Consider the following 14,307-nt stretch of genomic DNA (forward strand, 5'->3'; position numbering starts at 1 on the left):
GATCTCCTTATTCCCTGAATTCTTATCACATTTACTGTTAAGTCATTTTGACTTCCTGAAGTTAGGTACTATTTTCTATACTTCCCTAAGCATTCTCCTCCTACCTCTTGCATACTTAGAATGACATACTGCAAATAGCTGTAGGTCTCTTTCCTTCAAAGCAATTAACATTACCGCTAACTAGCACATTTCCCACATATGGTTGGTTAATCTGTGAGGGAACTATGTAAAAATGATCTTAATCATATACTGTCTCTTTTTTTTTTTGCGGTACGCGGGCCTCTCACTGTTGTGGCCTCTCACGTTGCAGAGCACAGGCTCCGGACGCGCAGGCTCAGCGGCCATGGCTCACGGGCCCAGCTGCTCTGCGGCATTTGGGATCCTCCCGGACTAGGGCACGAACCCATGTCCCCTGCATTGGCAGGCGGACTCTCAACCACTGCACCACCAGGGAAGCCCCTGTCTCATATTTTGGTAACTTATTCTTGGTTTTAGCATAGAGAGATTTTTAAACATACTTTGGTTTATAGGCTCTTAACATTGACAACCTGTGGGCTTCCATTAAATATATTGAAACACCGTTATCAGAATAATAAAAGGGTATATCTTTTTGTACTCAAAGAAATCATTTTTGTCTTTAATTGGAATCAGACCCATTATTGCATAAATCACAAGTAGCTTATTTCATTTTATTTACTGAGTTGTGCTGTTCATGTGTAACAGGAGGAAAAGACCATTGAGCTGAGCAGAGCAGAGGGTGTAGACTTCCCTTGCATGCACATATCTGGACAGAGGGCACAGAAACCACTGTCTTTGTTTTCTTTGAAGTAAAACATAGTTTAAAAAAATAGTATTGGTTCTTGTCATTTTGGGGGCCGTGGTCTCCTGAGAGCCATGGTCTCTTTTGAGAAATTAATAAAAGCTTTGGATTCTCAGGGGAGGGGAATGAGCATGTGTAAATAAGATAGAATGTTTTGGGTACTGTACAGTTGTTGAAGTGCCAGGGATTTCAGGTTAGAAGAACTTGGTAAATTGGAATAATCATAATCAAGCCAAAGAACATGGACAACTACCAGTGAAGATGACACATGCGTATTTAAGTGTGGCTGGAATACCCAGTGAAACCAGCATCTGTGTCTTCTGAGGCCTCTAGTGTAGAGTTCTCTCTTCTCTGTTATGAAGGGAATAGTTATTAGCTTCTTCTTACGATGTCCGGCGTAGTTTCAGATCTGCCTTGAAAGTTCATATGAGAATGAAGTCTTATTCTTCAAAAAAGTCTTTTAATTAGCAAAATATTGATAGTAGGTAAAGCTGGATGGTGGGTATGTGGGAGTTCAAGTTATTTTTCTTTTGGCTTTTGTGTATTTAAATTGTTCTGTAATAAATGGGAATGGGAGCCTTTTTGGAAGATGGCATAGTTATTGTGTTTCTGTTATGATTTTGCTAATTGAAGCCTAGATGGAGTTATCTTAGATCTGTTTCACTGTGGTTAGTTTTCTTCATACACTTGCCTTCATCAAGACTTAGAACCAAAAGGATAAAGTATGGAAGAACAGAAGGTTCTTAAAAATTACACAATAAGATTTTTGTACTGCAACTTGAAAGTAATATTATCAGTATTTAGTAACTTTTTTGTCAAGTGGTCTTTTGTTTAGCAGTAAGCAAGCTCAGGAGATTGTTTTTTAGTATCCTGCTGGGTTTTTGGTTTTGTTTTGTTTTAGGTTGCATTTTCCCCTATAGGGGAAAAAAATCTATCAGAATCTCAAAAAGTATTTCTTTCTTAAAAATACATAATCAGTACATTTACTTAGCTATAAACCATGTATAATAATATTAAAATATGAGCTAAATTTATCTTTTAGACTAGCATAAAAAACCCAAAACTTTGAAAGCAAGTTTTTATAGACTTGTGTATGTCCTCGTTAGATCTTTTTTCTTACGAGGACCAAAAGTCTTCCTTAGAAAAAAAGATTTTCTATCCCTAAATCCTTAGACAGTTAACTAGTTCTCTGGAATTCTGAACTTTACTTAGTAGAGGTTCATATGTTTGCTAGTTAACCTTATATTCTAATTTTAGTCCTTTTGAAAGAGTACCTTTAAAAACCACAAAGAATGTGGTAAATCTTTTAATTTGTTTAAAGTTTACCTTCTACTTCAGGAGCCCTTTTTAAATTTAAATTTTTATCTAAGTAACACAATTGAAGTTACTGAAAGGTTTTAAGTTTTATTTTAAGCTTTTAAGGGGGTTATAAATGAAAAATAGTGCTCAAATCATCAGTTCTAATCTCATTCCCCAAAAGAAAAAGAACTCTTCAGTAATTCTTAATGACTTGCTTATACTACCATACAATATTAGATCTACTGGCTTCTTTCTATGGAAGATGAGGAATAAGCTCTGAAAATAATGTTTATATGTAAAGACTGGAGAAAGCCTTATCTCCTGGTGTGTCTACTCTCTTGTTCCGTTTTGCTGGTTTAAGACACGTTTTCATTCATTATCTATTATTTTTGCTTTTTATAAATATGGCAGTTTTTATTCATCCATAAGATATAAATGGAAACCTTTTCCTTTGCACCTTTGATATTTTTCCTTAAATATACCTTTTCTAAAAGTGGAAAGAATTACACCGTTTAGAAGCAGGTTAATGGGGCAAAGGATGGTTGAAATGGCAATTCCTAGAAGAGATGTTGATGTCACAGATCTTTTTTAGTGCTTTGTCAGAACATAAAGTATAGAATAATTGTAACTGTTTTGTTGCCTTTTGAAATTGAAATCTGGTACCCATAAAATGCCACATGAGAACGTGAAACAAAAATTATTTGGTTACTTAGAAGTAAAAGTTCATTTACTTCTATACATGTTTATTTGTGGATATATATATATATAATTATTTTAATAAATTTTCATATATATGTTTGTGTGTTTTAGCTCTCTCTCAGGCTTATAGTAGTAGATAAGTGATGTATAAAAATGTATGGGAGCATTAAAGACCTATAAGGAGAATTGAACTCTGGTAACCCAAAAATAAGCAGTAGAAAAGCCCAGTATATAACTTTAAATTAGCTTAACAGTTTTGCTTTTCCCATTTTGTTGTGAAAATAAGTACAACATCAACAGTGATCTTTTTATGAAGTATGAAGCCCTAGTGGCTTTTAAAATAAACTCACAATGACAAAATTAAATATTGACATGGCAAACAGTGATGCTAGTCATTCAGGATTCAAGAAGAAACTTTAGCCAGTGATATACCACACCTGCCATGTCTCCCCTCTCCATAACCAGACATAGTTTTTAAGCTGTAACTCTTCCTGCCTTGAAATTTAATTCTTGTTATGTGGTATATTTCTGTCTAATAGTCAAGGAAAATGAAAAATGAAGATCTAGATTTTCTGGAAGGTTGGCTGATTAAGTGCCAGTTTGCTTAACTATATTTATATAAGCATACTGAACAGAAAGAACCTTAGAGAGAGAAGAGGATTTATAATCTCTACTGAAGAACCTCTCAAATCGCCCTTCTAACAATCTTTTTGGTGGTGGGTCTTGCAGGATCTTAGTTCCCCAATCAGGGATCGAACCCAGGGCCCTGGCAGTGAGAGCACAGAGTCCTAACCACTGGACCTCCAGGGAATTCCTAGCCATTCTAACAATCTTTAATCTAGGCCATGTGAGAGATGGGGTGGGGATACTCTAATCATGCCCTTGCCCCACCGAGGAAAGGCTGGACTGAAGGAAAAACCACACTGCTATTCTGTTTTTCTTTTCATCAATATGATTTTCTCAAAAGGATGGGCAAATTTTGCAGGAAAGGAGGGCAGCAGTGTCCTACCATAATCTTTGCAGCTGTTGACCAAAGTCAGTGAAGCAGAGAGAAATATGTGTGTTAACTCATTAAACAAGGTACCTGAACTTCAGTGCTTCACACTGAATTAGTCTGTCTTCATTTTGGTCTGTTTTTCACAGGCAAGGGTGTATGTAAGAGCCAGCAAACTGAAGGAACTTTCAAATATATAGTGACCAGGTATACAAACTGTGGGGAGTTAAGAATCCACCTGTATTCTTGAGCATAGTAGTAGTCCTTAAGAAAACTATCATAATTAGCAGGCTGAAAAAACCTTCTTTGTTCTTTTAAGAAGATTAAAGTAAACATAGACTCTATGAGATTAGGGATCAAAGATAAACTGATGAAACAACAGAACAAGACGAAAAGGAAGCGGACAGAACTAAGAAAAAAAATAAAGGGACAAGCAGTAATCTTGCAGAAGATAAAACCACGTTGGCAACCGCAAGAAATAGAGCAGATACTATGGAAAATGGAGATACGTAAGAGAAGAAAAGGACAAAGAAGGAATTAGTAGATGGTAGACAGGGAGGAAAATTAGCAAAGGCTGGGTACAAATCAAGCAGGTCTTAATAACTAAAAGCTCTTGAAGTAATTACTACCTGAATGGCATTTCAAAAGAGAAAGTTAAATGCTAAGATAAACCCTACAGAACTAAACTTAAAGAATGAAGAAACCTTGTATATATGTCAGTTGAAAAATGATTTGAATTATAAAATGAGAATTATTTTGATCACAGACTTCAATAACAGTGGGTACCAGAAGAAAATGGAGGCTGTCAGTATAGAGAATATTGGGGGTGGGGTGAGTAGGATTTTGGCCAAAGTGAGCATTTGAATACAATTAAACATTTTAATTATGTCTAAGTAATTAATTAGGGCTATCAAGCTTAGGAAACAAAAAGCAGTTTTTACTATTCTTGAAAGAAAAGCTATATAATGTCAAAACAGTGTAATTAGTGAAAAAATTATGTAAAATGATAATCAACTGGGAAAAGCTCCAGGAAGTTCCAAACAAAACTATAGGGTTAAGTGTAGGGTCATATAATACAAGGACAATCAGTGTATCATTGAAAGTTGGCGAAATAGCTTTAAGTACCCATTTTAAGTTATGTTTAGTAAAAATAAATTAGACTTCAGTATCTTCCGGAAAACTATAGCAGAGTCATTGGTGGACAAAGCAAGTAATAAATAAAAATAAAGAACAAATTTTAAAATGTTACATTTCTGTAAGATGGAACTTAATAAATGAAAAAAATTTCTAGGCCTGCCTGCTGTGATCAGCAATATGAGTGGATTCTTCAACTCCCCATTCTGTTTACCTGGGCTGTATTTGAAAGCTATTTGCCTTCTGTAATAGACCAAAAACTATAAACTCTAATATATTGCTATCTTTAAGAAATATTCCTAAATAAAGGAATTCAGATTTATTATCAGGTATCATTAAGAAGTCACTCTTCTTTAAAAAGAAATTGAACGCTTACAGTAAGATTCTTCTAGGTACTAGGGCTACCTCAGTAATAAAATAGTCCTCATGGGGTTTACATTCTAGCAGGAAAAACATAAATGGCGATTACAGAGTTAGTAATGTGATGTGTCGCACTGGAGTACAAAGTACTGTGAGGACGTAATACAAGGGAACCTTACCTAATTGGAGGGGGAGGAGCTGTCGAAGAAGATTTATTTGAGGAAGTGCAGTTCAAGCTGAGACCTAAAGTAAATGGTTAGACATTTGGCTTAAAATAAAATGGAATCCCTGCTTTCCCCCTTACTACACAAAAATAATTTCCATGTGAATCAACAGTTTTAATGGAAACAGTTTAAAGGAATGACCTAAATCATGAATAATTTTTATAGTCTTTGGGTATAGAGATCTTTTTTAAAACTTCATATGAAATCCATAAATCACAACAGTTTTGCATCGTAAATTTACCTACATAAAAATTAAAAGTGGCAATTAAACACCATTAAGCAGGATTCAAAGGCAAGTTAGAAGCTGTGGGAAGAAAGCAATCCATAAAACAAAGGGTTATCTTCCTGTTTACATACTAAACTCATAAAATAATAACAGAATCTTCACAGAAAAATTAGTGAAGTTCAGCTTCACTAATAAAGAAATGCAAGTTAGGTCTAATTATTTTCCCCCATCAAATGGGACAAGATTTTAATCTAGGATTGTTATATGTGGAACATCTCTAAATGTCTTTCAGTATAAGGTTGGTTAAGTAAATTATAGTATATACCTACAGGGAAATATGCAACAATGAAAAATAATGTAGACCCACCCATGCTCATGACAAAGATGTTACATATTGTTCAGTGAAGAAAGCAGGTAATAAGCCTGGAATATGAGATTACATGAAATATGCACATGTCTGTTTGTATTTGCATAGAATGCTGTCTAGTCTGTTCACAAAGTATTAGGAGTTGCTAATTTTGTGTAGTTAAGTTCTAGATGCCAAGAGTTTGTCTTTTCTTGTGAGCATGAATATTTTTTTATAAAAACAAGGGGTTTAGTTGGTTTACCTATTCATATTAAGTGTTAGCTTCATACGTTTTCTGTTTTTCAGATAAAACTTACATCTTAGGTTTTTTTCAGAGATAACCTTTGTAGGAGAGCATTTGATTTATCTGCTCTATGTATTTTGATCAGGGACAACTTCATATGAGTTCCTCTTTTATAATATGTTGACATTTTGATTGATAACTTGACCAGTTCATTGACACATAACTGTAGTCAAAGTATTTATAAAAAGATATTTATCAGTCTTAGGAGAGTGATGCGGTTTGTTCTCATGAGTGATTTTCCGGAGATGTAGCAAATGCTTTGAACAAAGCCTGAACAAGGCTTCCACTAAAAATATTGAGAATCTCTTGAGTATCGATTATTTTTAACTTGAGAGCCTCCTGTTTATATATAAAGAACTTTGTAGTTATTTAAACCTAGACTTAACAAGCTAAAAAGTAAGTTGATCAGATTCCATGTTAATATTTTTGCTGGTTATATTGATTCACAAATTGAAAGTTTTTCTATCTATTGCTTTTCCATTTAGAATATTAAGATATTTCAGGAGGCCAAAGACCATGTCTTAACTGGATTAATGGGAGATATTGTGCTATTTACCACTGTCTTCTGTCAAGAAGTTTACAGTTCAGTTGAAACTCTGTAGCTAGTACTTGCCATACCATGCTGTTGACATATTAGATGGTGAACTACTTCTATATATTTTGATACATATTTTATGAAAAAGCTAATGTATAGATTATTTGATACAAAAACTTTTAAAGATACATGTTTTTGTTTCCTCCTTCTTCCCTTTTCCTATTAAAAACTTTAAAAAGAATATTTAGAAAGCAAGTCTTTTGTAGAATGAGACACATGTAATAGTTTCATTTTTTAAATGATTTGTGGGATAAGGTATGCTTTATAGGTGGTTTACTTGCTAATATATTTAAACTGGTATAACTAAAATTATTAATAAAATGAATTCATTGGTATAAAATATAGCCTAGCCTTTTGAAATACCATTACTCTTCATAAGGTCCCACTTAGAGATAGTACAACTTTCATCCTTAGGTTTTAATTGTAGTGCTGTTAATATTACTAATAGCTTAACCTCTCATGATAGAAACAAAGTAAAAAGTGTCAAAATAGCAACAAAAATTCAATCTGCTTTCATACACATATGCTTCTATTTGCTACAGTTGGTAGCCATACAGCTTATTTCTTCTGAGCAAGGAAGGTTATGGTCTTGGTTTAATTTACTTCACTGACTTTCCCTATAGAAAATCAGGTTTTTGGAGAGCTTTAACAGTGTGCTATTGCTGGGCTCTCATCCTTTCTGTTTAAATAATGCAGGTACTTTGATGGAAACCTGGAGAAGCTCTTTGCTGAGTGTCATGTAATTAATCCAAGTAAAAAGTCTCGAACCCGCCAGATGAATACAAGGTCATCAGCACAGGATATGCCTTGTCAGATCTGCTACTTGAACTACCCTAACTCGGTGAGTATCTGGTAGTTTAAGGCTAGCACTGACTCTCTATTTCAGAGGGTAAATCAACTTTTCATTATTTAAATAAAGGAAGATCTGGGAATCTGGGATTGTAGCAAAGCAGTAACCTATCAATATATTAAGGATGAAGAAAGGAAAAGAAAGAGTAAGAGCTTGTTCTCTCTCAGTCCTCCCCCATTTGCGCTGTGTGTGTGTGTGTGTGTGTGTGTATGTGTATGTGTGTCTGCGTTGGGTCTTCGTTGCTGCTGCTTGTGGGCCTTCTCTAGTTGCAGTGAGCGGGGGCTACTCTTCATTGCAGTGCGCGGGCTTCTCATTGCGGTGGCTTCTCTTGTTGCGGAGCATGGGCTCTAGGCACTCGGGCTCAGTAGTTGTGGCGCACGGGCTTAGTTGCTCCGCGGCATGTGGGATCTTCCCGAACCAGGACTCGAGCCCATGTCCCCTGCATTGACAGGATTCGTAACCACTGCGCCACCAGGGAGGCCCCCATTTGCTTTTTAAAGCAGCAACGTGTCCAAGTTGTCATTACACACTTAAATCTTTTCCATTTTTATATTACCACCGTGAGAGAATTGTGTAATAGGTAGGCAGCAAACAGAATTATTTTCCATCAAAATTAAAATAGATTTAAAACTAAGTTTTTAGAATAAATATCCAAAACACTTATAAAATGTCTTTAATGCTATTTCACTAGGGAGCTTTCAGGGTTTTCAGGATTTTCACACAGATCCATTCTAACGGAGATTCCTTAGTACAAGTATCACTCTTAAAAACCTATTGAATTTAGATGATTAACTTTGGGGTATCTAGTGAAGAAATTTTAGGCTTAAATAAACATAGTCTTCCTATGAAGGCACGTTATTGGTAACTGTAGGAATATTACATTTGTGGAAAAAAAGGGGGTTTAGTTACTTTTGTAATTCACCTCTTAAGATGTTTCAAGATACCTAAGAATAATTTAATTATACAACAATTATAACTACCTTGTTCATATTGTCTAATAGTTAAGCAGCTTTTTCTAGTAATTAGTGTATACCAGGTCATTGTCACCCATGTTATATATTTTAACATATTGAAGGTTTTTCATTGTTAATCTTAGAGTTTAACATGTGTAGCTCTAAAGGTTCCCATTTGAAGGAAGTTAATTTGTTTACACATACAAGTGCTTAGAAAAGAAGTTTTAAAAGAAAGTTAATTATATGCTCTTAGAGAAATGGAAAATCAGAGTTAAAATAATTTAGTAGGTAAAATGCTGAATTGAATTTCCAAATTCTCAAGTTTTGATCACAGCTCTAACACTAGCTTTTTGGCTTTGGGTAGTAAATCATCTAATCTGGCTGGTTCTCAGTGTTTTTAATCTTTCAAATAAATTGAATAAGATATTCTTTCAAACCTCTGTCAGCCTGAACTACTATTTATTCATTTCTCTCTCCTTAAATCACAATCCTAACTTAAGTATTTAAAAAGAACAATCAGCACTCCTATTAAAAATACATTAATTTCATGTTTTGACCTTTTTTTTTTTTTTTTTTTTTTTTGGTGATACGCGGGCCTCTCACTGTTGTGGCCTCTCCCATTGCGGAGCACAGGCTCCGCACGCGCAGGCTCAGCGGCCATGGCTCACGGGCCCAGCCGCTCCGCGGCATGTGGGATCCTCCCGGACCGGGGCACGAACCCGTGTCCCCTGCATCGGCAGGCGGACTCTCAACCACTGCGCCACCAGGGAAGCCCCATGTTTTGACCATTTTATCATCTTTCTTTAATAGTTGACATTTGTGTAGTGTTTACAGTTTATAAATGTTTCTATGAGGTAATACTGAGACCCAAATAATTTGTCCCAGCTTATACAAGGTTTCCTTATTCCTTGGCATTTCCCTTTGTGCTCTATTACAGCAGCTCCTCCTTAGTTTAAATCTTAAATGTAATCCGAGTACTGAAGCTAGCTGCTTGCAAATAACTCCTGTAACTTCCTCAGTGCCCTTGGTATTGGCAGTCTGAACAAATTAGAATTGAAAATCATGAGTAGATATTCGCAGTGTAAATTGTGCTTGCACTTGTAACTGATAATGGAGAAACCACTATTTATTCATTCAATCATTCAGCACACCAGGCACAATTCTAAGTGTTAGAAACAACAGAGAATAAAGGCATAATGCCTGCCTTAGATAATTTACAGGTTAGCTGGGCAGATGAGTAAAATGACATAGTCAGAAAAAATGGTAAATGCTTTGATAGGGCATGATACTGTGGGAACATGTTGGAGAGACACCTAACCCAGTTTTGGATCAGGGAGAACTTCCCACAGACACTGACATTTGAACTAACCTCTGAAGGTGTGGTAGTTAGGTAAACTAGGAAATACAGAAGCCAAAGGAAGAGAATGCAGTTCCAAGAATGGTAAACAGTGCTAGCTTCAGAGAAAAGAATTGAAAGGTGAGTTTGGAATTAACAACAAGAAGTTGACTGATGATCCTGGAAAGTTATCAATATTTTAAGTATTGTGGTAAGATGGGAAACCAAACTGCATGGGTTGAAGAATTATTGACTTGAAAGTAGTAAAGGAAGGGGAAGCAATAAATATAAACAGATTACTCTTTTAAAGGAAGTTTGGCTATGTAAATGACAGGAAAAGCAAACAGCAGCATGGGTTGGAAAGTAAGTTAAAGTGTTAAGGAAACCGTGTTAGGAAAAAGTAATCATGGTGAAACTAGGACTTCTTTTCTCACAGTTTTTAGGCTAATGAAGAAGGATAATTTTAACCTATTCCGTTTTGCAAGTAAATGTCACCTGAGATTCTTCATTCATGCTTTATTAATTGGATGGATGATTTCTTTACTTACATTACTTAAATAACTCCCATGTTTCAGTTTCCACTACTCTCTTCAAACACTGATACTAGCCTTTTATTATTGTGTATCTTTGATACCTTTCTCGTAGAAAGCAACTTTGCTTTATTACAGTGCGACATGAAAACATTTTTTTTTAAGTAAATGCTTCTGACAGCTTAGTTTATAATACTTTGGAGTTAACTATTTTGGGTGGTCTCTTCTTTAAAAACAATTTCCTGAGATTTTGGAACACTCTTTAAGTTCAGAGATGCCTCCCCCATCCCTCTGCCCCCTTGTGTTGTGGCCAGTTCAGGGGGTTCCTGCTCCTGGCAACAGTTACTCACTTTATAATAATGTTCTTTTGAATCAAAGCATAAGATTTAGCTCTACTAGGAAATATAGCTTGAGCTACCATATCATTTTTATGACATAAATAATTTGTATTTTCTAAGAATAAGGTATGTTAAATAGATAAAAGCAAAGTTGAAGATTGTGACGATTGTCCACCCTCGGCTTCCTCATCCCTGGGGCACTTCTGAATCTTTGTGCTCTATCTTCCTTTTTAACTCATTCCATTTTACAGATGAGGGAACTGGTGCCCTGATTATTTGCTCAGTTTTTATGAACAAAATGGCTTCAAGTTAGAGATTATATGGGCAACTTCTGATAGAAGAAAGATAATTCTTAATGTTCTTTTCTTTGACATTAGTTGCTATCTGTGTAAATGGTGGAGATAAGTGAAACTTTTAAGAGTATGTATTCTTTTTTCAGTTCTTTTTCTTCAGCACCATTAATTTCTGTTGTAGATAATATTTTATATATTTTTAGTGTATTCTTGGTCAGATATATTTATGATATAAACAGGGGTAAGTTTAACGAATAGATAATCTGATCCCCTGAATCAGGGAAAGACCCAGGGAGCCAAGTAGGTAAACACAAGGTAGTAAGGGAACAGATATATCAGAGGAGGAGGAAGGAAAGGGAACTAAGACAGACAGGATGATACCCTGATATATCCATGATGATAAAACTCTTTTTTTAAAAAAATTAATTTATTTTATTTTTGGCTGTGTTGGGTCTTCGTTGCTGCACGCAGGCTTTCTCTAGTTGCGGTGAGCAGGGGCTACTCTTTGTTGTGGTGTGCAGGCTTCTCATTGCGGTGGCTTTTCTTGTTTCAGAGTACAGGCTCTAGGCATATGAGCTTCAGTAGTTGTGGCTCACGGGCTCAGTAGTTGTGGCTTGCAGGCTCTAGAGCGCAGGCTCAGTAGCTGTGGCGCACGGGCTTAGTTGCTCCATGGCATGTGGGATCTTCCCGGACCAGGGCTCGAACCCATGTCCCCTGCATTGGCAGGCAGATTCTTAACCACTGTGCCACCAGGAAAGCCTGATGACAAAACTCTTGAGCACAATGAATATGTCTTTATACTACAGGTTAGTTTTTGCTTTATCTTTGGGCATGCGTGTGTGATTTATTTTTGTAATTTATCTTGTTTAGTCTTGTTATCTGTTTAATTAGAAAGGTTATTGGGGGACTTCCTGGTGGTCCAGTGGTTAAGACTTTGCCTTCCAATGCAGGGGGTGCAGGTTCGAGCCCTGGTCGGGGAGCTAAGATCTCACATGCCTCCCAGCAAAAAAAAAGCGAAAACATAAAACAGAAGCAATATTGTAACAAATTCAGTAAAGACTTTAAAAAATGGTCCACCTCAAGAAAAACAAAGAAAAGTTATTGGAAAGGGAGGGAAAAAAAAGCTTTCTTTCTGGTTTTTTCTTATCTTATAATGAGCCCTGGTGTAGAAGTCCCAGAAGTGAAGGTGTTACTTATAGTGATCACTTACTAACCATTGTGACCTTTAATCTCTCAGTCTTTGAAAAATTAATAAAGCACATGAGGATGTGTATGTGTTCTTTTTTTTTTTTTTAAGGCCATTTTCTTTTTATTTCTTTATTTTCGGCTGGGTTGGGTCTTTGTTGCTGCACACGGGCTTTTCTCTGGTTGTGGCGAGTGGGGGGCTACTCTTCGTTGCAGTGCGCAGGCTTCTCATTTTGATGGCTTCTCTTGTTGCGGAGCACGGGCTCTAGGTGCACGGGCTTCATTAGTTGTGGCTCGCAGGCTCTAGAGTGCAGGCTCAGTGGTTGTGGTGCATGGGCTTAGTTGCTCTGCGGCATGTGGGGTCTTCCCCTACCAGGGCTTGAACCCGTGTCCTGCGTTGGCAGGTGGATTCTTAACCACTGCACCACCAGGGAAGCCCTGTGTATGTGTTTTTAAGTCACCAGTAAAACATTTTAGACTTGCCGATACATGACTCTATTGTATTTGTCCTTTACAGAATGCCCCTTCTCATTATAGTCTCAAAAATCAAATACTCTCCTTTAGTAATCTGGCAACAGGTTAGTGCCATATCTCCTTCACTACTGGGGAGTAATGAGAATAGATTCTTTTTATTGACTTCCTGGATTTTTTTTTTTTTTTTTTTTTTTTTTTTTGCGGTACGTGGGCCTGTCACTGTTGTGGCCTCTCCCGTTGCGAGCACAGGCTCCGGACGCGCAGGCTCAGTGGCCATGGCTCACGGGCCTAGCCGCTCCGCGGCATGTGGGATCTTCCCGGATCGGGGCACGAACCCGTGTCCCCTGCATCGGCAGGCGGACTCTCAACCACTGCACCACCAGGGAAGCCCCCAGATCTTTTTTTTAATGGATGAGAATATTGATTTCCCAAATATTCATCTTCACTCACTTTGTGAATGAGTTAGAATCATTGTCAATCTCTGAATAGCACCATATTTTAAAAATTTAATTTATTTATTTTTTTTGGCTCTGCTGGGTCTTTGTTGCATGCAGGCTTTCTCTAGTTGCAGTGAGTGGGGGCTGTGCTTCGTTGTGGTGTGTGGGCTTCTCATTGCGGTGGCTTCTCTTTTTGTGCGGCGTGGGCTCTAGGCACGCGGGCTTCAGTAGTTGCAGCATGTGGGCTCAGTAGTTGTGGCACATGGGCCTAGTTGCTCCGTGGCATGTGGGATCTTCCCGGACCAAGGATCGAACCCATGTCCCTTGCATTGGCAGGTGGATTCTTAACCACTGCGCTACCAGGGAAGTCCCCATTTTTAAAATATTTTATTTTATTTTATTTTATTTATTTATTTTTTGCAGTATGTGGGCCTCTCACTGTTGTGGCCTCTCCCGTTGCGGAGCACAGGCTCCAGACGCGCAGGCTCAGCGGCCATGGCTCACGGGCCCAGCTGCTCTGCGGCATGTGGGATCTTCCCGGACCAGGGCACAAACCCGTGTCCCCTGCATCGGCAGGCGGACTCTCAACCACTGTGCCACCAGGGAAGCCCCCCCATATGTTTTTTTTTTTTTTTTTTATAAATTTATTTATTTATTTTTGGCTGTGTTGGGTCTTCATTTCTGTGCGAGTGCTTTCTCTAGCTGCTTCGAGCGGGGGCCACTCTTCATCGCGGTGTGCGGGCCTCTCACTATCGCGGCCTCTCTTGTTACAGAGCACAGGCTCCGGTCGTGCAGGCTCAGTAGCTGTGGCTCACGGGCCTAGTTGCTCCGCGGCATGTGGGATCTTCCCAGACCGGGGCTCGAACCCGTGTCCCCTGCACTGGCACGCAGATTCTCAACCACTGCACCA

At 37.6% G+C, this 14,307-nt stretch overlaps 2 protein-coding genes across 2 annotated transcripts in view; both read left to right on the plus strand.

The window, feature by feature from the left end:
* The window catches only part of BBS4 (Bardet-Biedl syndrome 4), a 426,848-nt gene that overhangs the window by 297,721 nt on the left and 114,820 nt on the right, over positions 1-14,307 (plus strand). The window lies entirely within an intron of this gene.
* ARIH1 (ariadne RBR E3 ubiquitin protein ligase 1) overlaps positions 1-14,307 on the plus strand; it is a 121,776-nt gene that overhangs the window by 60,803 nt on the left and 46,666 nt on the right. The window contains exon 3 of the mRNA XM_081228016.1: positions 7,698-7,842. Coding sequence (XP_081084142.1) covers positions 7,698-7,842 — 145 coding nt within the window. The remainder of the gene's footprint in view (positions 1-7,697; positions 7,843-14,307) is intronic.

The sequence above is a fragment of the Mesoplodon bidens genome, assembly GCF_964165515.1.
Source record: "Mesoplodon bidens genome assembly, chromosome: 3".
Lineage (NCBI taxonomy): Eukaryota > Metazoa > Chordata > Mammalia > Artiodactyla > Ziphiidae > Mesoplodon > Mesoplodon bidens.